At 40.1% G+C, this 22,890-nt stretch overlaps 1 protein-coding gene across 1 annotated transcript; it reads right to left on the bottom strand.

Moving 5' to 3' along the window:
- Nucleotides 1-7,899: 7,899 nt before the first annotated feature.
- Nucleotides 7,900-9,373, bottom strand: LOC117509237 (succinate receptor 1-like). Its single transcript, XM_034168951.1, has 2 exons — nucleotides 9,200-9,373; nucleotides 7,900-9,007 (listed from the first exon to the last, which is right to left on the bottom strand). The coding sequence occupies exons 1-2, from the start codon at nucleotides 9,200-9,202 to the stop codon at nucleotides 8,060-8,062; spliced, it is 951 nt and encodes a 316-aa protein (XP_034024842.1). The 5' UTR covers nucleotides 9,203-9,373; the 3' UTR covers nucleotides 7,900-8,059.
- Between the last annotated feature and the right edge of the window lie 13,517 nt (nucleotides 9,374-22,890).

Raw genomic sequence — 22,890 nt, 5'->3', positions numbered from 1 at the left:
CAGCTATTGTCATATATCATGTCATATATCATCATATATCAGCTATTATGTCAGTTCTTGGTGCAGTGCCGTCTCAGGAATTAAAGATCACGAGTGTTCAAATTATGCTTGTGCCCTTGCGTACTTAAGTTTTGCCAGATTCCTTCAGTTATTTGATATCATGCACTGTAGATGGAGAAATATGCAAATCCATTCTGATCTTTCTTTGATGAACTCTGGTTTGAAACATTTCAATCATACTGTCCCACAGTTGTTCTGCTTTTGCAGTATATTCCATTCACCTATTGACCTATATATTTTTTGTTCAATTTTCCTCATTACTAGTTACATCCAAACTTTGGGAATGTGTTGCAGAACTGAAATATAGGAATTGATGTATATTGCTGCATTTTGTTAAGTTGACAAGAAAAAACATGAACTATACCAATATCAACCAATCAGAATGGCATCTGTCATCCCTTTAAACCAGCGATACACTGCAAAAAGGGGTGTCTACAAACAAGATAAAAATACACTAAATCTAAGGGAAATTATCTTGCTGTCTTGAACTAATATCGTTCAATCGAGAAATAAGCAGGTCGAACACTTAAAATACAAAATTAACTCTTAAGATAAATTATGTAAAAAAAAAAAATCTAGGACAGTGGCAACAAAAGACTGGGAAAGTTGATGATTGCTCAAAGAACACCTGTTTGGAACAGTCTACAGGTGAACAGGTTAATTGGAAACAGGTGAGTATCATGATCAGGTATAAAAGGAGCATCCCCAAAAGGCTCAGCCATTCAAACCAAAGATGGGGCGAGGATCACCACTCTGTGAACAACTGTGTGAAAAAATAGTCCAGCACTAACAATGTTTCTCAATGTTCAATTGCAAGGAATTTAACGATTCCATCATCTACAGTCCATAATCAGAAGATTCAGAGAATCTGGAAAACTTTCTAAACGTAACCGTGTGGGCTCAGGAACACTTCAGAAAACCATTGTCAGTTGACACAGTTCGTCACTACATCTACAATGCAAGTTAAAACTCTACCATGCAAAGCGAAAGCCATATATCAACAACATCCAGAAACGCTGCCGTCTTCTCTGGGCCTGAGCTCATTTGAAATGGACAGACACAAAATGGAAAAGTGTGCTGTGGTCTGATGAGTCCACATTTCAAATTGTTTTTGGAAATCATGGACGTCGTGTCCTCTGGAAAGAAGAGGAAAAAGACCATCCAGAATGTTAACAGCGCAAAGTTCAAAAGCCAGCATCTGTGATGGTATGGGGTTGTGTTAGTGCCCATGGCATGGGCAACTTACACATCTGTGATGGCACCATCAGTGCTGAAAGGTACATTCAGGTTTTGGAGCAACACATGCTGCCATCCAAGCAACGTCTTTTTCAGGGACGTCCCTGCTTATTTCAGCAAGACAGTGCGAAGCCACATTCTGCATGTGTTACAACAGCATGGCTTCGTAGTAAAAAGAGTGCGGGTACTAGACTGGCCTGCCTGCAGTCCAGACCTGTTGCCCACTGAAAATGTGTGGTGCATTATGAAGCGCAAAATACAACAACGGAGATCTCGGACTATTGAACAACTGAAGTCGTACATCAAGCAAGAATGGGAAAGAATTCCACCTACAAAACTTCAACAGTTAGTGCCCTCAGTTCCCAAACACTTATTGAGTGTTGTTAGAAGGAAAGGTCATGTAACACAGTAATAAACATACCACTGTCCCAGTTTTTTTTTTTTTTTTTTTTTTTAAATGTGTTGCAGGCATCATTTCAAAATTAGCAAATATTTGCAAAAAAAAAACAAACAAAAAAAAACACAATAAAGTATATCAGTTTCAACATTAAATATCTTGTTTTTGTGGTGTATTCAATTGAATGTAGGTTGAAGAGGATTTGCAAATCACTATTGTTTTTATTTACATTTTACACAAAGTCTCAACTTCATTGGAATTGGACTTGTAACACTTCTAATATATATATATATATATATATATATATATATATATATATATATATATATATATGTATATATATATGTTGTGTGGGCCGCCAGAAGAGGATGTACTGCTGGCCCACCACCAAAGGGCGCCCTGCCTGAAGTGCGGGCTTAAGGCACGAGAGGGCGCTGCCGCCACGGACACAGCCGGGAGTGACAGCTGTCACTCATTAATTCCTGACAGCTGTCACACATTCTTCATCGTCGCACTCCATAAAGACCAGACATCTCCACCTCATCGCCGAGATATCATACTTCATTGGAGGTAATATCCTCAGCCGTTTGTGTCTTTTGCAATATATCTGTATATTGTGAGTGTTTTCAGGAGTACCGGTTCCTTTTTCTGTGGAGGCTGAGTGAGTGCAGGACTGCACTCTTTTCCCCTGAGGAATCACTGCGGTACTCTGCAACATATTGAGTGAGAGGTGGAGGTGGCATTCCCACCGTTGTTACTGGGTGTACACACACCCACACTTGACTGTCTTTGTTCTTCGCCAGCAGTACCAGATCCGACAGTCGGGGACGGTGATCACCTGGGAATTCGGGACTTGGCGGCTCCAGTTTTCACCAGGTTCTGTGGGGGCGGAAATCGTGTGGTTCCGGCTCTTCTCAGGACAGACGTCTTCTATCCTTGAGCCTGCCCACACGTCACCTTTGTAATTTGACTGTAATTATATTCTGAGATTGTCTGTATGTTCGTTGTGCACGTTTCACAACATTAAATTGTTACCTTTTGGCTCATCTATTGACCGTTCATTTGCGCCCCCTGTTGTGGGTCCGTGTCACTACACTTTCACAACATATATATATATATATATATATATATATATATATATATATATATATATATATGTGTGTGTGTGTGTAAGAATCAAATACCATTGTACCAAAATTAAAAACAAGTGTTTTCTTGTTTTAAGAGTTCATTTTTTTTATTTTAAGTGTTCAACATGCTTATTTCCAGATTTAACAATCTTATTTCAAGACATCTTGTCATGTGAAATTATCTGTCCATGCAGCAACATATTTTCCTGTAGATTTAGTTTTTTTTGTTGTTTTTAAGCTCCCTGAGGTAAAGCAAGAAGAAGCAGTGTGTGGTTTTGTGTTTTTGAGCATTTAAACTAATTTCCTTTATTTGTTTTCAGCTGTTTTTTGTAGTGCATTTTTACAGCACATTTTTACAGTAATATCACACCTCTTTTTTTTGCCCATTATCAACAAGACACTGATGTCAAATGTGCCCATTAGTGAGGTGCAACAGCTTTGAACATGAATAGTAACATTACCATATACAGTAGTGTTCAGAATAATAGTAGTGCTATGTGACTAAAAAGATTAATCCAGGTTTTGAGTATATTTGTTATTGTTACATGGGAAACAAGCTACCAGTAGATTCTCACAAACCCAACAAGACCAAGCATTCATGATATGCACACTCTTAAGGCTATGAGGTGTCCCCTATTTAAGGATGAAGCCAGCACCTGTTGAACATGCTTTTCTCTTTGAAAGCCTGAGGAAAATGGGACGTTCAAGACATTGTTCAGAAGAACAGCGTAGTTTGATTAAAAAGTTGATTGGAGAGGGGAAAGCCTATACGCAGGTGCAAAAAATTATAGGCTGTTCATCTACAATGATCTCCAATGCTTTAAAATGGACAAAAAACCAGAGACGCGTGGAAGAAAACGGAAAACAACCATCAAAATGGATAGAAGAATAACCAGAATGGCAAAGGCTCACCCATTGATCAGCTCCAGGATGATCAAAGACAGTCTGGAGTTACCTGTAAGTGCTGTGACAGAAGACGCCTGTGTGAAGGTAATTTATTTGCAAGAATCCCCACAAAGTCCCTCTGTTAAAAGACGTGCAGAAGAGGTTACAATTTGCCAAAGAACACATCAACTGGCCTAAAGAGAAATGGAGGAATATTTTGTGGACTGATGAGAGTAAAATTGTTCTTTTTGGGTCCAATGGCCGCAGACAGTTTGTGAGACGACCCCCAAACTCTGAATTCAAGCCACAGTTCACAGTGAAGACAATGAAGCATGGTGGTACAAGCATCATGATATGGGCATGTTTCTCCTACTATGGTGTTGGGCCTATATATCGCATACCAGGTAACATGGATTAGTTTGGATATGTCAGAATACTTGAAGAGGTCATGTTGCCTTATGCTGAAGAGGACATGACCTTGAAATTGGTGTTTCAACAAGACAATGACCCTAAGCACACTAGTACACGAGTAAAATCTTGGTTCCAAAGCAACAAAATTAATGCCTCGCAGATGTGAAGAAATCATGAAAAACTGTGGTTATACAACTAAATACTAGTTTAGTGATTCACAGGATTGCTAAAAAAGCAGTTTGAACATAATAGTTTTGCCTTTGTAGCGTCAACAGCAGATGCTACTATTATTGTGAACACCCCCTTTTCTACTTTTTTTTTACTAATAGCCCAATTTCATAGCCTTAAGAGTGTGCATATCATGAATGCTTGGTCTTGTTGGATTTGTGAGAATCTACTGGTATCTTGTTTCCCATGTAACAATAAGAAATATACTCAAAACCTGGATTAATCTTTTTAGTCACATAGCACTACTATTATTCTGAACACTACTGTAAGTACATAAACATGTAGCTTTGTGTGAGTGTAACAAAGAGAGAAAGGGGAAGTATAAAGATCAGCTTTTATGTAAGTTTATTTTCTCTCTCTTCTCCCACTCAGTTTTTTTTTTCCCCGTAATGGCCATAACATGTCATTTAACATGCAAATGACCTGAATTATTGCCATTTATCATTTGAACCTCACATCCAGAAAAGTTTTTTTTACACGTGTTTTTCTCCTCCTCCAACTCTCCTGGAGCTGATTAATTCAAAAACACACTGAAACCTGACCAGTATTTCATCCTTGCTTGTTTTCTTTGGACATTCCAGGAGAGACACCAGCATCCATGAAGTATTGGATCGAGCCTGCCGTGATATGTCACAACTGTAAATAGTTGAAACTGTCTGCTGGTTTAAAGGCCTTTGAAGTTTCTACAAGCACATGTAGATGGAATCAGAGGTCACCAAAATTCATAGAAAGGTTATGAGATTAAGCAACATGTCAAAGAAAAAATGTTTTGTTTTAAAATGATGTTTTGACACTGGTTTCCACTTACATTATAACTGACAAAGCACTTCCAAAGGGCAGATACAAGGATTTTTCAACTTTTTTGAGTTTCAGGCATTAGAAATGTGTGTGTGTGTGTGTGTGTGTGTGTGTGTGTGTGTGTGTGTGTGTGTGTGTGTGTGTGTGTGTGTGTGTGTGTGTGTGTGTGTGTGTGTGTGTGTGTGTGCGTGTGGGTGTGCGTATGTATACTATATACCCATACGTATCAGATATTCTCAAAAATGCTGGCTGGATTTTCTTCAACCTTGTTTTGAATATTACTTGGATAGGTTTCGAGAGATCATTAGAGTACTTTGGTCAAAATTCACGGGAAATGTCGTGTGCAAAAATGCACACAAAAAAGTCTTGGTCTCTCAAAAACCAAGCAGCCCAAATTAATCAAATATAGTGGGGATATTACTTGGATAGAGATCTAGAGGTGAACAGATTTTGGAGTAGTTTGGCCAAAGTGAAGAAGACATGTTTTAGATGGATGGTGTCAAGCACATAGTGCTCAGCAGATATTTGTGACTGACTGATATGAATGACTTAAGAATTAATTCACACAGAAGTCATATGATGAATGCATACACAGTCAGAAACATAATTTCAGACGTATATACATACGTATTTACATGTATATACATTTATATTGCGGTGTGTAGAGTGCACATGGTATGAATCATCCCTCTAATGCCTTTTATTTATTACCCAAGGTTATTTTCAATGTTTCATAGTTTGATATTCAATATGTACTACAAACCAAAAAGACAAACACAGTTGTCGTCCAGTGGAGATTTTTTGTGTGTGTTTGTGTGTGGTTGTAATACATCTTTGTTGGCTCTTACACTCATCAATTGAAAATAATACATAAATTCATATGAATTTACAAAATAAATAAATGAGAGTTTTATCCTGCAGGGTACACATTGCATAATCTGTCAAATGCTACCACCTGTATCGCATGTGTGTGTCATCCATGTGGAATATGTAGTTTGTAATAGTCTACCTGTGTGTAGAGACCTGAGATTTCATGCAATATGGGTTACCGGACTTGCATGTAACACGGTAGCAGAGATAATAATTCTTCAAACAGATGTAGGAGGAGATACCCAGATGTGACTTTCCTTCTTCAAATTCTTTGCTGTTCTGAAAAAACAAAACAAAAACAAGAAACAGAAAAGCAAAAAACAGGAGCTGCAAAGACACAGATACCCATAAAAACTCATATTTCCACACAATTAACACAAATGAGACCATACGCTGCAAAAGCATACAAGACTGTATTTTAATAGATGGCATTGACTTGGTTTGAATCATATTTGTCTAATAGATTACAGTTTGTTCATGTAAATGGGGAATCCTCTTCACAGACTAAAGTTAATTATGGAGTTCCACAAGGTTCTGTGCTAGGACCAATTTTATTCACTTTATACATGCTTCCCTTGGGCAGTATTATTAGACGGTATTGCTTAAATTTTCATTGTTACGCAGATGATACCCAGCTTTATCTATCCATGAAGCCAGAGGATACACACCAATTAGCTAAACTGCAGGATTGTCTTACAGACATAAAGACATGGATGACCTCTAATTTCCTGCTTTTAAACTCAGATAAAACTGAAGTTATTGTACTTGGCCCCACAAATCTTAGAAGCATGGTGTCTAACCAGATCGTTACTCTGGATGGCATTTCCCTGATCTCTAGTAATACTGTGAGAAATCTTGGAGTTATTTTTGATCAGGATATGTCATTCAAAGCGCATATTAAACAAATATGCAGGACTGCCTTTTTGCATTTACGCAATATCTCTAAAATCAGAAAGGTCTTGTCTCAGAGTGATGCTGAAAAACTAATTCATGCATTTATTTCCTCTAGGCTGGACTATTGTAATTCATTATTATCAGGTTGTCCTAAAAGTTCCCTAAAAAGCCTTCAGTTGGTTCAAAATGCTGCAGCTAGAGTACTGACGGGGACTAGCAGGAGAGAGCATATCTCACCCGTGTTGGCCTCTCTTCATTGGCTTCCTGTTAATTCTAGAATAGAATTTAAAATTCTTCTTCTTACTTATAAGGTTTTGAATAATCAGGTCCCATCTTATCTTAGGGACCTCGTAGTACCATATTACCCCATTAGAGCGCTTCGCTCTCAGACTGCGGGCTTACTTGTGGTTCCTAGGGTTTGTAAGAGTAGAATGGGAGGCAGAGCCTTCAGCTTTCAGGCTCCTCTCCTGTGGAACCAGCTCCCAATTCAGATCAGGGAGACAGATACCCTCTCTACTTTTAAGATTAGGCTTAAAACTTTCCTTTTCGCTAAGGCTTATAGTTAGGGCTGGATCGGGTGACCCTGGACCATCCCTTGGTTATGTTGCTTTAGACGTAGACTGTGGGGGGTTCCCATGATGCACTGTTTCTTTCTTTTTTTGCTCCGTATGCATCACTCTGCATTTAATCATTAGTGATCGATCTCTGCCCCCCTTCTCGGCATGTCTTTTTCCTGGTTCTTTCCCTCAGCCCCAACCAGTCTCAGCAGAAGACTGCCCCTCCCTGAGCCTGGTTCTGCTGGAGGTTTCTTCCTGTTAAAAGGGAGTTTTTCCTTCCCACTGTGGCCAAGTGCTTGCTCATAGGGGGTCGTTTTGACCGTTGGGGTTTTTCATGGTTATTGTATGGCCTTGCCTTGCAATATGGAGCGCCTTGGGGCAACTGTTTGTTGTGATTTGGCGCTATATAAGAAAAAAGTTGATTGATTGATTGATTGACTTACATTGAAACATTGTAGAAAACATAGAAATCACAGTTTGAAAACAAAATAAACAGTAACACGTGCATCCGCACACAGTTCAGTTCTGTTTCTTTTTATACAGGTGTTTTATACAGGTCTTTTCTTTTTGTACGGGTCTCTTGAGTTTTAAGATTATGGTTCCCTTTGTCTCTCCGTCTTCATTACTGCCTGTCTCAGTTTTGCTAACAGTAACTCTCTGAACTTATCACCCATGAAGAAGTAGAAGACTGGGTTGATGACACTGTGCAAAAAGGCAATCGGTCGGGTCACAATGTACACAACCTCTATGTATATCATTGTGCATGACTCCAGCCCTACCAAGATCTCCCTTGATGCTATTCTGACATTCCTCATCACGTGGTATGGTGTGTAAAGAACCAGAAACATGGCTGCAGCTGCTGTAACAACCCTGAGAGGCCGCTTGTATGATTTAGTGCTGTGCTCCAGAGCTCTTTCTTGAGCATGGAGAATTTGTGCAATTTGATGGGATGAAAAGCAGAGCACAAGCAGAGGCATAACATATCCGGTCAGAGTTAGTCCAAGACTGTAGCCTAACAGACTGATGTCCCCAGTTAGACTTGTAAAATCCTGACAGATACTCCTGTTTCCTGTCCGCAGGTCGTGGACCATGAGACTTATCAGGGGAGCCACCTCCACGTTGATAGCGACCCAGCTCAGCCCTGTGACGATCAGCGCCGCCTGTGGCCTCAGCAGGAAGTGGTTCCGTGTTGGATGTCTAATAAGCAGGAAGCGGTCCATGCTAATCCAAACCATAAAAAGGATGGAAGAGTAGAGGTTGACATGCAGTAAATAGCGGTTGACGATGCACACATAAGGACTGGTTTCTGATTGGCCAGCTCCATAGTGGTAGGAGAGCTTCGGTAATGTGGAGAGGAAAATAAGGTCAGACACAGCCAGACTGAATAGGTAAATATTGGTGCTTTGCCACTTTCGCAAGCAAAATATGTAACCAAGAACAACCAATAGGTTGCCGGGGAAACCAAAGCAGAACTCAAGTCCATAGAAAGGCGACAAGTAGTAGCGCTCCAGCAGGTTATTGAGGTTTGAGCAATTTAACACCTAGAAAGAATAATTGAGAGGAGGAAAGAAGGGGTGGGGGTGATGAGAGGAAAGGAGGTGAGAAGAATGAAAGAAATAACAGAACTTGACTTCTGATGGTGAAGTGTAAGCACAATCTTATCATAACTCATTCATAGATTCCATACGACGTCTTGGTTCATCCATCTGTAATAAGTGTTAAGTAAGTCTTACCATGCTGATCTGCTTGTAGTTTGTGTTGGTGTGAAGAGAACGCAGCGCTGCTCTCGTAATGACCAAAAGCAGGTGGAGCTGCTATGTGCAAACAGGAAACAATAAATGCTGGGCGTTGACAATGGTGACAGTGACAACAGTGAGTTACAATAAGATATTTTTTCTTATGTAAAAAAAAAAAAAAAAAATGCTTGACAAGATTATTTTTCTGTTTAGACAAAAATTAAGTAAAATTTTTCTTTATTTATTTATTCATTTATATAGAGCCAAATCACAACAGAGTGCCTCAAGGCGCTTCACACAAGTAAGGTCTATCCTTACCAACCCCCAGAGCAGCAGTGGTAAGGAAAAACTCCTTCTGAGGAAGAAATGTCAAGCAGACCAGGCTCAAAGGGGTGACCCTCTGCTTGGGCCATGCTGCGGACATAATTACAGAACAATTCACAAAATGAACATACAGGAAACGCAATTGGTGCACAGGACAGGAGGGTCTCCAGTACAAATACAAAACCCATCTCTGGATGGAGCTGCACCTTAAACAGAGAGAAAAAACAGAATTAGACATCAGAAAGACAAGAAATACAGTATAACTTGCCAGCATTAATCAACAAGAAAAACAGAATAAATACTAAGGTGATCGCCAGCCACTAGCCCTAAGCTTCACTAAAAGACCCAGAATTTAGGTAAAGTTGAGGCCGCAGCATGCTCTGTTTCCTAATAAAATGAATTAAAACAGTAAAAGCGTAAAACTATACTATGCCAGTATGCTAGTCATACAAAAGGGAAAATAAGTACATCTTAAGTCTGGACTTGAAAGTCTCCCCAGAATCAGACTATTTTATTGACGCAGGGAAATCACTCCACAGAACAGGGCCACGATAAGGGAAAGCTCTATGACCCGCCGACTTCTTATTCACCCTAGGGACACAAAGTAGTCCTGCACCCTGAGAACGTAACGCCCGGGCCGGTACGTAGGGTTTAATTAGGTCAGCTAAGTAGGGAGGTGCCAGTGAACAATTTTATAGACTAGTTGCAGAACCTTAAAATCTGATCTCACTGGGACAGAAAGCCAGTGAAGGGATGCCAAAGTGGGTGTAATGTGGTCGAACTTTATCCTTTGTGTCAAAAGTTTGGCTGCAGCATTTTGAACCAATTGGAGAGCCCTCATGCTGGACTGTGGTAAAACAGAAAATAGAACATTGCAGTAGTCCAATCTAGAAGAGATAAACGCATGGATCAGGGTCTCAACATCAGCCATAGACAGGATGGGACGAATCTTCGCTATATTTCACAGATGGAAGAAAGCAGTCCTCATAGTATCTCTAATGTGGAGGTCAAAGGACAATGTAGGATCAAAAATTACCCCAAGGTTCCTCACTTTTTCAGTGTGATGTCAGTGTTCTTTAAACAAGTCTTTTTTTACTTTCTTAAATATCAGTTTTTGCAGTGTTTTCAGTACAGCCCATGTGAGCAGTGAACGCTTCCTTTCTCCATGTACACAGTTTTGCAAGTATTATCAGAATCAGAATCACCTTTATTGTTCTCTTTGCAGTTCTGCAAATATTATCTGTCTTTAGTTGTGTTCAAAGCATCTGTAGCACCTCTATCAAACTACCAGGGGATGGTGGTGGTTTGGAAGAAAGTGTTTCAGAGGTTTGGCTCACTGCTCTACTGAGTGTCCTTCTGGTTGTGTGGGATTTTAATAATAAAAGGGTTACCTCATCCAGCTGCTTGCTATGTGATCATATCCCCAAATCTGCATTCACTCTCATCTGTAGTGGCCTGATGTACAGTGTTGTGCAAAGGTTGTCCTGTACCTAATACTCAAAAGTTGCAAAATGTGTAATATTTAAGTTGAAAATCATCATTGCCCCTTTCTTTGTGTTATCATGTGCAATACCATGCAGTACACCTACAGTGAAGCAGTGAAGTTGTTATTATTATTATTATTATTATTATTATTATTATTCCATCCACCAAGGATGTAATAAAATCATTTGTGTTTATTTATTTATTTGTCTGTCTGTCTGTTAGCAGGATTACATAAAAACTACTGTACGGATTTTGATGAAATATTCACAACAGATAGATATTAGGCCATGGAAGTCTCCATTAAATTTTGGAAATGATCCAGATCCTGGATCACGTTTCACTTTATATAGGCTTTGAAGGATTAGGTCAAAACTACTTCACAAATTCTCACATTTGCACCACATTTACATGTTATTGCCCAGAAGACTCCATTGAATTTTGGAAGTGATCTGGATCCTGACTGGTGAATGTCAGAAATCTCTGATGGCTGTTGTTACTATTATCATTATTATTATTAGTAGCAGTAGTAGAAGTAGCAGTATTAGTATATAGAGGTTAGTGCGCTTGATTCCAGTGTGGAAGGTTCACGGTTCCAACCCCACCTCTGTCCATTTCTCCATGTAATGTGGAGTTGCATCAGGAAGGGCATCCAGCATAAAACTTGTGCCAAATAAACATTAAGCTCCACCTCAGATAGACTGTGGTGACCCCGAGTGAAAACAAGGGAGCAGCCCAAGGGACTTACTATTATTATTATTATTATTATTATTATTATTATTATTATTATTATTATTATTATGGCAGTGTGGTGGCCAAGCGGTTAGTGTGCTTGTTTACAGAGCAGAAGGTTCAAGACTACTGGCTCAAGACTACCAGTGCCCAGTTTCCATGAAATGTGGAGTTAGCTCAGGAAGAGCATCTGGTGTAAAGGTTGTGCCAAATCACCATGCATATCCGTATCTGATCTGATGTGGCAACCCTGAACAAGTAATATTGTAGTAATATAGGTGCATCACTGTAGCTTAGTAGTGTTGCCTCAGTGAGAGGGTCGTGGGTTCATTTCTGACTTACCTTCCTGTATGGTTTGCATGTTCTTCCCGTTTGTGTGGATTCCCTCTGGGCACTCTGGCTTCCTCCATCTTTCAAAGATAAGCACCTGAGGTTAATTGCTGCCTCTCATTTGAATGTAGGTGTGAATGTGTTTGTTTGTCTATATGTGTCAGTGCTATGATAAACTGGGGACCTGTACAAAGTGTACATGCCTCTTGACCCCTCACAGCTGGGATAGGTTCCTCCCCACCATGACCATTAAGTGAAATAATAGAAAATGAATGAATTATTGTTATTAGTTATTAAAACTTTATGCTCTTGTGAACATTATGGTCTTGGTGGAACTCCAGTCAGGAGCATAAGTACTGGGGCAGTAACACAATTTTTAATATATGGAAAATATTTACAACCATTCACTTATTCCAAAATGTAGTACATTAATTTTTCCCTCAAACTTTTACTCACAACCCACCATAATAACAACATGAAAAGGGTTTTCTGATTTTTTGCAAATGTATTAATATGTGGAGCATTGTGTTATGTTATAGGCTTATTCCAAAATGGATGAAAGTCATTTTTTTTCCTCAACATTCTACACACAATACCCCATAATGACAATGTGATTTTTTTTTCAGATTTTGCAAATTTATTAAAAAAAAAAAATCAAAGAAATCACATGTACATAAGTATTCACAGTGTTCTCGACGAACCTCAAAATTGAGCTTAGGTGTATCCTGTTTCTACTGATCCTCCTTGAAATGTTTCTGCAGATAAATTGGAGTTCACCTGGGGTAAATTCAGTTGATTGGACATGATTTGGAAAGGCACACACCTGTCTACACATAAGGTATCACAGTTGATAATGTATGTCAGAGCACAAACCAAGCATGAAGTCATAAGAATTGTCTGTAGATCTCCAATGCAGGATTGTCTCAAGGCACAAATCTTGAGAAGGGTACATAAATTGATGCTTTGAAGGTCACAATGAGCACAGTGGCCTCCATAATCCATAAATGTAAGAAGTTTGGATCCACCAGGATTCTTCTTAGAGTGAGAAGGGCCTTAGTCAGTGAGGTGACCACAAACCTGGTGGTCACTCTGTCAGAGCTCCAGCATTCCTTTGTGGAGAGAGAAGAACCTTCCAGAAGGACAACCATCTCTGTGGAAATCCACCAAACAGGCCTGTATGGTAGAGTGGCCAGACGTAAGCCACTCCTTAGTACAATGCACATGGAAGCCCTCCTGGAGGTTGCCAAAAGGCACCAGAAGGACTCTCAGACCATGAGAATCAAAATTCTCTGCTCTGATCAAAGACTGAACTCTTTGGTGAATGTCACACATCATGTTTGAAGAACACCAGGCACCATACCTACAGTGAAGCATGGTGGTGACAGCATCATGCTGTGGCGATGTTTTTCAGTGACAGGAACTGGGAGACTAGTCAGGATTGAGGGAAAGATGAATGCAGCAATTCACAGAAACATCCTGCTCCAGAGCGCTCTTGACATCAGACTGGGGGAACAGTTCACCATTCCGCCAGACGATGTCTCGAAGCACACAGCCAAGATATCAAAGGAGTGGCTTCAGCACAACTCTGTGAATGTCCTTGAGTGGTCCAGCCAGAGCCCAGACCTGAATCCAATTGAACATCTCTGGAGAGAAATAAAAATGGATGTGCATCAATGCTTCCCATCCAACCCACTGGAGCTTGAGAGGTGCTGCAAGGTGGAATGGCGAAAATTATGTGTACCAAGCTTATGGCATCATATTCAAGACAACCTGAGGCTGTAATTGCTGCCAAAGGTGCATCAACAAAGCATTGAGCAAAGGGTGTTAATCCCTATGTACATGTGATTTGTTAGTTTTTTATTTCTTAAAAATTTCAAAAAAACATTTTTTCATGATGGTATTATGGGGTGTTGTGAATAGAATTTTGAGGGAAAAAATGAATTAGACTGTAACATAATAAAATGTGGAAAGAGTGAAGCGCTGTGAATACTTTCCGGATGCACTGTATATGAACATTTCAAAGTAAATATCTCTTGAAGTTCATTAAATTCAAACAGTAGTAAATGTAAACAGTGCAGTACCATGTGGTGTATCTCTATAAAGCCAACCATCCTCAAAACAGAGTCAACATGTAAGTGAGAGACAATTGCAGGAAGCCACCAACACACCCATGACAATTCTGAAAGAGACCAAAGCTTCAGTGACTGTGCGTTGAGGAACTTTGTGTGTAGATTGACGAACAAAGAATTCAGTACTCTGTACACAGTAAAATCACCAGTGTTAACACTGACAGTGTACATATGGTCCCACTCTGGCCAGAGTGGGACCATATGTTAGCTGTCAGTGTTAATTTGACGCTGTCAGTGTCATACTGGTGATTTTACTGTGTAGGCCCTCAAGCCCATTGGTGGTTATCCCCAGATTTTGGCGCATAAAGCAGATTAGAGTCTGCGACTACCCCTGGATGGGTTGCCAGTGTGACGCAAGTTACTTCCCCAACTAAGGTCGGTACCCATTTACAGTAAAGTGGACAGGGGCAAGGTAGATGAAGTGTCTCATCCAAGGACACAGACAGGAAATTGTACTAGGAATCAAACCCAGGTCTATATTTTGGCAGCCCAGCTTTTTATTCCACTGTTCTACCTGCTTTACAAACAGAGAAGGACACTGCCAAAGAGATGTGAAAGTTTAAATTGACCTTCTCTGCAAATTACATTAAGCAATACTCTGCTAAGTGGTTAGCACTGCTGCCTCACACCAAAAAGGTCATGTGATCATTTCCCATATGGCCATATGGCCTTTCTGTGTGGAGTTTGCCTGTTCTCCCTGTGTTCATATGGGTTCAAAGCCGGTGCGCCGGCTTCCTCCCACATCCAAGGACATGCAGGTTTGGTGAATTGGAAACTTTAAAATGACCGTCAGTATGTATTTGTGAATGTTTGTCGATATGTGACCCTGCGATTAACTGGCATCCTGTCCAGAGTGTACTCTGCTTCATATGACATCCGCACAATGGTGGAGAGCGTGCCACGCTCCGGTCGGCCATCAACATGCTGAAATGACCAGATCATTCCAAAGTGAACGTTGTGGTGATGTGGGACCGTCGTGTGACTGTCCGAGAAATTGCGGAAGAGGTGGACATCAGCACTTTTTCGGTACATTCCACTGTGACAGAAGATTTGGCCATGAAAAGAGTGGCAGCGAAATTCATGCTGCTGCTAACGGCGGAGCAAAAGTGCCTCCGTGTTGAAGTCTCACAGGACATGCTGTGACATGCCCACCTCTTCCACAATTTCTCTGCTAGTCACACGACTGAAAAGTCACCGAAAGCCGTCTGAATCATCCGAATGGTTTCCACCTGGCTGTCGCCCAGTTTCTGGCAAAATTTGATGCGGCGCTGCTCCAGTCGTTTTGTCTTTTTCCTTGAAATGAAAATCCGCCGAGCGCACTGCATACGTCCTCCCACAAAGGCTGCTTGCCAGCAAATGATGCAATCGCCAGGCATGAAAAAGTTCACGCATGCGCACGAAGGTTCAAGGTTTGCTCATGCAAGCACACGTGATTCAAATCCATCAGGTTTTTGCAAAAAAAAAAAAAAAAAAAAAAAAAGATTTGATACTTTTCTAACAGACCTCGTATTTTTAAATTTCTTTTTTTATACTTTCATCTATAGCTTTCACATGCTGTGACATCACCAAACACTGATGGTGATGGTCCAATACTGGCCAGAATTACTGGATCGGATATCGACAAAATATGAATAAAAAACAAAACAAAATAAATATCCAATGTGAGTCTTCTGTTAAACATCTCATCATGTGGGCTATGCATGTTTTCCTTTATTGGACTTGGATGTTTGTTTTATAGTTTATGCTGGCTTGGTTAGCAAACTACATTCTGACAAATGTATTTATGAACAAATCGTTGTTTTTAAGACAGGGACAAAGGTATGAGATTGGTTACAGTCTCAGCAGATACTGAAGGTTCCAGTATCTTTGTCATATCATACATGAAAATCCTTATATCTTGAATATAAATCAGAATTAACAACAGCAATGAGAGATTTCTGACATCAGCCAATCCAGATCTGGATCACCTCCAAAATTCAGTGGAGTCTTCCATGCCCTGATATCGATCTGTGGTGCAAATTTGTTGAGAAACCGTGAGGTAGTTTTGACTCAAACCTTCTCAATGATCAATTCTCAATTTTATTTGCGAAGAGGGACAACGTAAAATAACGAACATTTTCTTTTTAAAAGAAATAACAATAAAATTGTAAATGTACACAATTGCAGCCCCTGCTACTGAGAGACAAGCTCATGGAGATGGAGGTGGACACTCATCTGGTCACCTGGATCACTGATTATCTAACTGGAAGACCACAATGCATCAGACTCAGTAACTGCACCTCGGACACAGTGATCAGCAGCACTGGAGCACCACAAGGAACCGTGCTCTCTCCAGTTCTGTTCACTCTGTACACATCAGACTTCAATTACAACTCGGAGTCGTGCCACATGCAGAAGTTTTCGGACGACACTGCTATTGTGGGATGTGTGCGAGAGGGACAGGAAAGAGAGTACAGGGACCTGATACAGGACTTTGTGGAGTGGTGCAAATTAAACCACCTGCAGCTGAACATTACCAAAACAAAGGAGATGGTAGTGGACTTTAAAAGGTCCAGGCCCACTCTGCAGCCAGTCTCCATTGAGGGGGTCGATGTGGAGGTGGTCCAGACTTACAAATATCTGGGGACACTTATGGACGATAGATTGGACTGGTCAGCCAATACTGACACCCTCTACAGGAAGGGACAGAGCAGACTGTACTTCCTGAGGAGGTTAGGATCCTTCAGGATCTGCCATAAACTCCTGCGAATGTTCTACCAGTCTGTGGTAGCCAGTGTCCTCTTCTCTGTGGTGGTCTGCTGGGGGAGCAGCATGAAGAGGAGGGACGCCGGGCGACTGGACAGGCTGGTGAGGAAAGCTGGTTTAGTGCTGGGAACAGAGCTGGAGACACTAACATCAGTGGCAGAGAGAAGGACCCTCAGTAAACTGCTGGCCATCATGGACAATGTTGAGCACCCTCTGCACAGCGCCATCATCAGGCAGAGGAGCTCATTCAGCGGCAGACTGCTGTCCCAGTCCTGCCACACGGACAGATTTAGGAAGTGTTTTATCTCTCAGGCCATCAGACTGTTCAACTCTTCCCATCTCAGCAAAAAATAATCCTGTGATACATCTGATTAGACCTTTTATTGCTTTTTTTTTTTTTTTTTTTTGCACTACCAACAATGTTTACACTGTTTACTTCTTTGCACAACCTACATTGCTTATATTGTGTACTGTTTACATCTGCACTACCTCCTCATTACTGCACTACTTCATTTACTCCTCCGTTATATTCTGTGAGACTGGATGCTGTATTCGCACACAAATTTTATTTTTATTTTTAGTTAGTGGTTTTTATTGAGTAGTCTATTTTCTTTTATTTATTTAATCTTATTTGTGTGTCTGGTGCAATGTGTGTGTCTTGTCTAATGTGTAAGCTGCTGGATGCCTTGAATTTCCCTATGGGATCAATAAAGTATCTCTCTCTCTCTCTCTCTCTCTCTCTCTCTCTCTCTCTCTCTCTCTCTCTCTCTCTCTCTCTCTCTCTCTCTCTCTCTAGGCTGATTTCAGTCCCCCTGCCAGATGGTACAGGCAAATTCCTAAAGTTGTAAAACAATGGTTTTGGTTTTGGTTAGGGTTGGGGATAGGAGTAGGGTTAGTAATAGTGAGTTAAAAAAAAAAAAAACCCTGTCATGAAAATTTGACTCATTTCATGACGGGAGCACGAAAAAATAACAACCTGTGAGACTGGATTGGTACAACTCCTCAATTGGAGGGGGAGTAACAGGGAGACAGAAGACAGGAATGAGAGGAACAGTAGTAGCCAGTAAACCAGTATTGATCAGTATGTTTGGTATTTATAGTGTGTATTTATATGTATATTTGCAAACTGTTTTTCTTTTTTACTTTCACTTTTGATACTGTGTGCTTCTAACCCTGTGTGCTGCTATACAATGCTGCTGGAGCCATAATTTCTCTGAGGGAGTCTTCCCAAGGGATCAATAAAGTACTATCTAATCTAAAGTCAAATCTTGATCCAGGATACAGATCCGGATCACCTCCCAAATTCAGTGGAGTCTACATACCCTAATAGCTCTCTGTAGTGCAAATGTGGTGAGAATCCGTGAAGTAGTTTTGACATAATCCTTCAAAGCCAAAAAAAGTGAAACTTGATTGAGAATACGGATCAGGATAAAGATCACCTCCAATATTTAATGGAGTCTTCCATGGTGTAGTATGTATCTGTGGTGCAAATTTGGTGAGAATCCATGAAGTAGTTTTGACATAATTTTTCAAAACCTATAAAGTGAAACTTGACTGAGAATACGGATCCGGATAAAGATCACCTCCAAAATTTAATGGAGTCTACCATGGCCTAATATCTATCTGTTGTGAAAATTTTGTCAAAATCTGTACAGAAGTTTTGATGTAATCCTGCTAACAGACAAATACATAACTAAATAAACACAGATGATATTATTACATCCTTGGCAGCAAGGTTGGATAGGATTTCTTTGAAAGAATACACCTGGATTACATGTATGTATGTAATCTGATTACTTTTGGATTAGAAAAAGTAATCCTACCCAACCCTGCTTGGCAGACATAATAACTAGAGGTGGGCGATACCGGGAATTTTGGTATTGATCCGATACCAAGTAAATACAGGCCCAGTATCGCCGATATCGATACCGATACTGATACTTTTTCATATTTAAGTTTCATAGATCCAAAGGATCCAAAAGACCTAGGGTAGAATTTTGCCAAACATTGTTTGTGACAACAAAATACTTTATTATCACAATCAACATTTTTGTTTAAAAAATATCACTCAATACAACTTAAAACAAAATCTCCTGAGGTAGAGGGCTGACAAACCCCAATACAAGGGTGCGCTGCTCCGTGTTGTGTGACACAGCGCAGCGCTGCTCTTACAGAGAGGAGACTTTGATGAATCTGCGTGTGCAGCAGTCAGTGCGTGTGGGAGAGAAAAAAAGCTTTAGTATCGATCTTTTTACACGAGAATCGTTCAATATCAATACCAGTGTTGGTATCGATATTAGGATCAGTCTGCCCACCTCTAATAATAACCAGGGAACTCTCTCCTTGTGCACATCCTTGTTTAAAAGTAATCAAGCAAGCCAACATAATCTTTTTAAACATTGTGTCAGTATCAGTTTAGTATCTGTCACACCAGAGACAAAAATCATTTAGCTGTGAACATAATACACTTACAAAAAAAACACTGATGTCCACAGACCTGATAAAGTTTTAGGGGAGAAATTCTGACATCAAACAACATTAATTATTTGTGGCGTAGCAGGCAGTTTAGAGATTAAGTGTAAAAATGTGGACCGTGTACATGTAGAAAGCACTGTGGTGTGTTTGTGCTGAACAACATGAATTTGAATGTTAAATTATCAGTGTGGGAGGTTTGTCTAGCACCCTTGCACCCTTCCTGTGGTTGCATAACATGCCGTGATGTTGGTGATGTTGACTCTGATAAGGAGGCTGCAAACTGCAAGACCAGGTTCGGCTGCAAAAAGCACATGACCTACTGAGACCCATGTGAGCATGTGTGATTCAGTTTCACCCTGCAGAGAGAGAAAAAAAAATGATACAAAAGACTGTTTCATTAAAAGACACCAAGCCTGACACTGGCTTTGTGTGTGTGTGTGTGTGTGTGTGTGTGTGTGTGTGTGTGTGTGTGTGTGTGTGTGTGTGTGTGTGTGTGTGTGTGTGTGTGTGTGTGTGTAACCAAGATGGTTCTGTCATCATTCCTGCCTTAGCTTTAGGATTAAGGGTACTATGGGTCATCAATGGGGCAACATCAGAACTCTCTTATTATTACTGAAACAAATCAGTGTGTCTTATGGTAAATTTGGTTTCATTTATAAAGGATGTCACAAAGTAAAGACTTAGATAATAACTTTCAGCCCTTGCTTCCAACATAAATCCAACAAAACTGCTGCAAGTCTGAATCAATTTGAAGGGCTCATATTAATCACATTTTCATCAAGATATTATAACAAAGCCCATTTAAAAAATCAATAGTGAGTTTAAAAAAAAACACACGTTGAACTGTTGCATCATAAAAGAAACTATTTCCGAAACATCAGAAAAGTTTGTGTTGCTTTAAAGTGCATATCGTATTTGACGCTATCTCAAAAAAAAGTATCAAATTATGAATTATTATTTTGTCTCCAAATGTAACATGGTATTAATATGGCTTTAATTTGGTTTTCAAACCAAATTTTGATATTTTTTAATCAACATATGTCCGCCTCTGCCTCTTTGTAAACCCGGGTTGTATTCAGAAAAAAGGGGGAAAAATACATCACATTCGTCTCAAAAAGATTGAATAATCATGATTACATACCTTGAAAGTCATGTCTGTTTTCACTCCCGTTGTGTTCACAAACAGAGCCATGTAGAGCTCCACTGTGTGATGCTGTGTTTTCTCACCAGGAAAACAGTTTCCTCTTTAACCTTCTTAGGATGTCTACCGGTAGCTTCGCTTAGTTTAGCCATCAGTTTGGCTCAGCTTAGTCAATAACATATAACAAATGTCTGGAAGTTGATCCATGTCACGGTTCTCCTGTTAACAGCGTTGTACGACTGTCCGTCTCGTAATCACAGAAGCGGGTTCGTCAGCGAGACTCCCAGGCATGTAGCATCTTAGCTTAGCTTAGTGCAACACCATGGCACAAACTCCAAACATGGCCAGTTCCACGCTTTCATGAGAGGAAACATGCTTTGTTGATAACAACTTTGTTTAAACATGCTCTGAGTTGATAAAGGGAACAGATAAAATCTGTGGTTATATCCATCCATCCATCCATTTTCTTCCTCTTTATCCAGAGTCGGGTTGCGGGGGCAGCAGCTCAAGCAAAGCCGCCCAGACCTCCCGATCCACACACACCTCCCCCAGCTCCTCCGGGGGAACCCCAAGGCATTCCCAAGCCAGCCGAGAGATGTAGTCCCTCCAGCGTGTCCTGGGTCTTCCCCGGGGCCTCCTCCCAATGGGACGTGCCCGGAACACCTCTCCAGCGAGGGGTCAAGGGGGCATCCGGAAAAGATGCCCAAGCCACCTCTGACTCCTTTCGACGTGGAGGAGCAGCGGCTCGACTCCAAGCTCCTCCCGTGTGGCCGAGCTCCTCACCCTATCTCTAAGGGATAGGAGATAGGGTGATAGGATGGTTATATCCATTTTTACCATTCTCATACTGTGGTTGGCTTCACTTCTGTTCTGTCACAGAGGGAGTCCTTACAAATAAAAGTACTCTTACTTTTCAGAATGTTGTCTTTGGAAAATCTCTCCACCTAATAAGCAACAATAGTCATGTTATTCCATCCTTGCAAAATACACATTTTAACAATTTTGACGTATTCACACAAATATATTCAAACATATTCATACACAACGTATTAAAAAAAAAACAAAAAACAAAACAAAACACTGATTTCATAAGGTAAAAAGGTATGTTTTCTCCCCATTCATTTTAGGTGCGTGACCTGAGATGATGTATTAAAGTTCATTTTCCTGTCAGCTTGAGGTTTCTGAGCATTTATCAACAGCAGGTGAAACCATGCTAATTTCTCCATGTTTGACTTCATTTTTCAAGGCATATGACATCAAAAATAAAATGAAACACATCAATATATTCACAATTTTTTTTTTATAGTAGTCAGCTTACTTGACATTTTATTTATGAGTGATACACACTTTAAATGGAAAGACTTTAGCTGGCCATGCACCCTTTGAAGTAGGCCTCTCTGGATTTGTATTTGCAGTTCCTTGACTAGCAGCTTGAGACTGGCTCCAAAAGTGAGTAGGTTCCCAATGGATCCTTATTAAACTTTAGAGCATAAATAAACATGTTTACAGCCTGGTACAAAAACAGTTTTGGTCTCTTTAAATATACAAGTAATTTCTTCCTCCATGACAACTGTACGAGGGGTGAATGTTGTTCTAACTTCTCAGTTTAAGATGTTTAAAGACATAAGGTTCTGTATAATTGGAGACATGGTCACTTTGAGTGACAGCGGCTGAGACGAGCATCTCCTCCTCTTGTAGCATCAGTAACTGGTCTGATGACACTGACTGCAATGTGTTGTGGAAGGCCAGGGGTCATTTTGAGCATTTTGTTAGAAACACCTTGAATATAATACAGTTCAGTCTAAAAGTATTTGGTCTCTCGTTATGTCACACAATTTAATTTGTTTGTGCCATTTCAATTACAAAAAAAAAAAAAAAAAAACTACAAAAAAATTCTAATTTCTAAAAATTTCATCCCTAAACTCAAACTCAAAGCAAATATCTACAACTTGATATAAATTAATTAAAAATATAAAAGCCAATATGATGGGAGGCATAAGCAATGGGCCACTTTGGTATAATACCTGTAAATAATCAGTTTTATTGCCAGTTTGTTTCAGACAAGTCAGGGGGTGGATACATGAACATTTACAAGTCACTGAATATGTCTTGGATTTTATTTACATTGGTTACGAAGAAATACAAACAGTATGGCACTCTGGTAAATCTGTGTGGAGAAGACAATTCTCAAAAACTGAGTGACTGTGCAAGAAGGAAAAACAGTGAAGAAAGCCACCAAAACACCCAGAAGAAGTTATAGGCTTCTGTGGCTGTGATTAGAGAAATTGTGCATTGTTGGATTTTGTATCCCCAGTTATACAGCTTCATGA

The sequence above is a fragment of the Thalassophryne amazonica genome, chromosome 4, assembly GCF_902500255.1.
Source record: "Thalassophryne amazonica chromosome 4, fThaAma1.1, whole genome shotgun sequence".
In the NCBI taxonomy this organism is placed as follows: domain Eukaryota; kingdom Metazoa; phylum Chordata; class Actinopteri; order Batrachoidiformes; family Batrachoididae; genus Thalassophryne; species Thalassophryne amazonica.
This window is presented reverse-complemented; position numbering and strand designations above follow the sequence as displayed.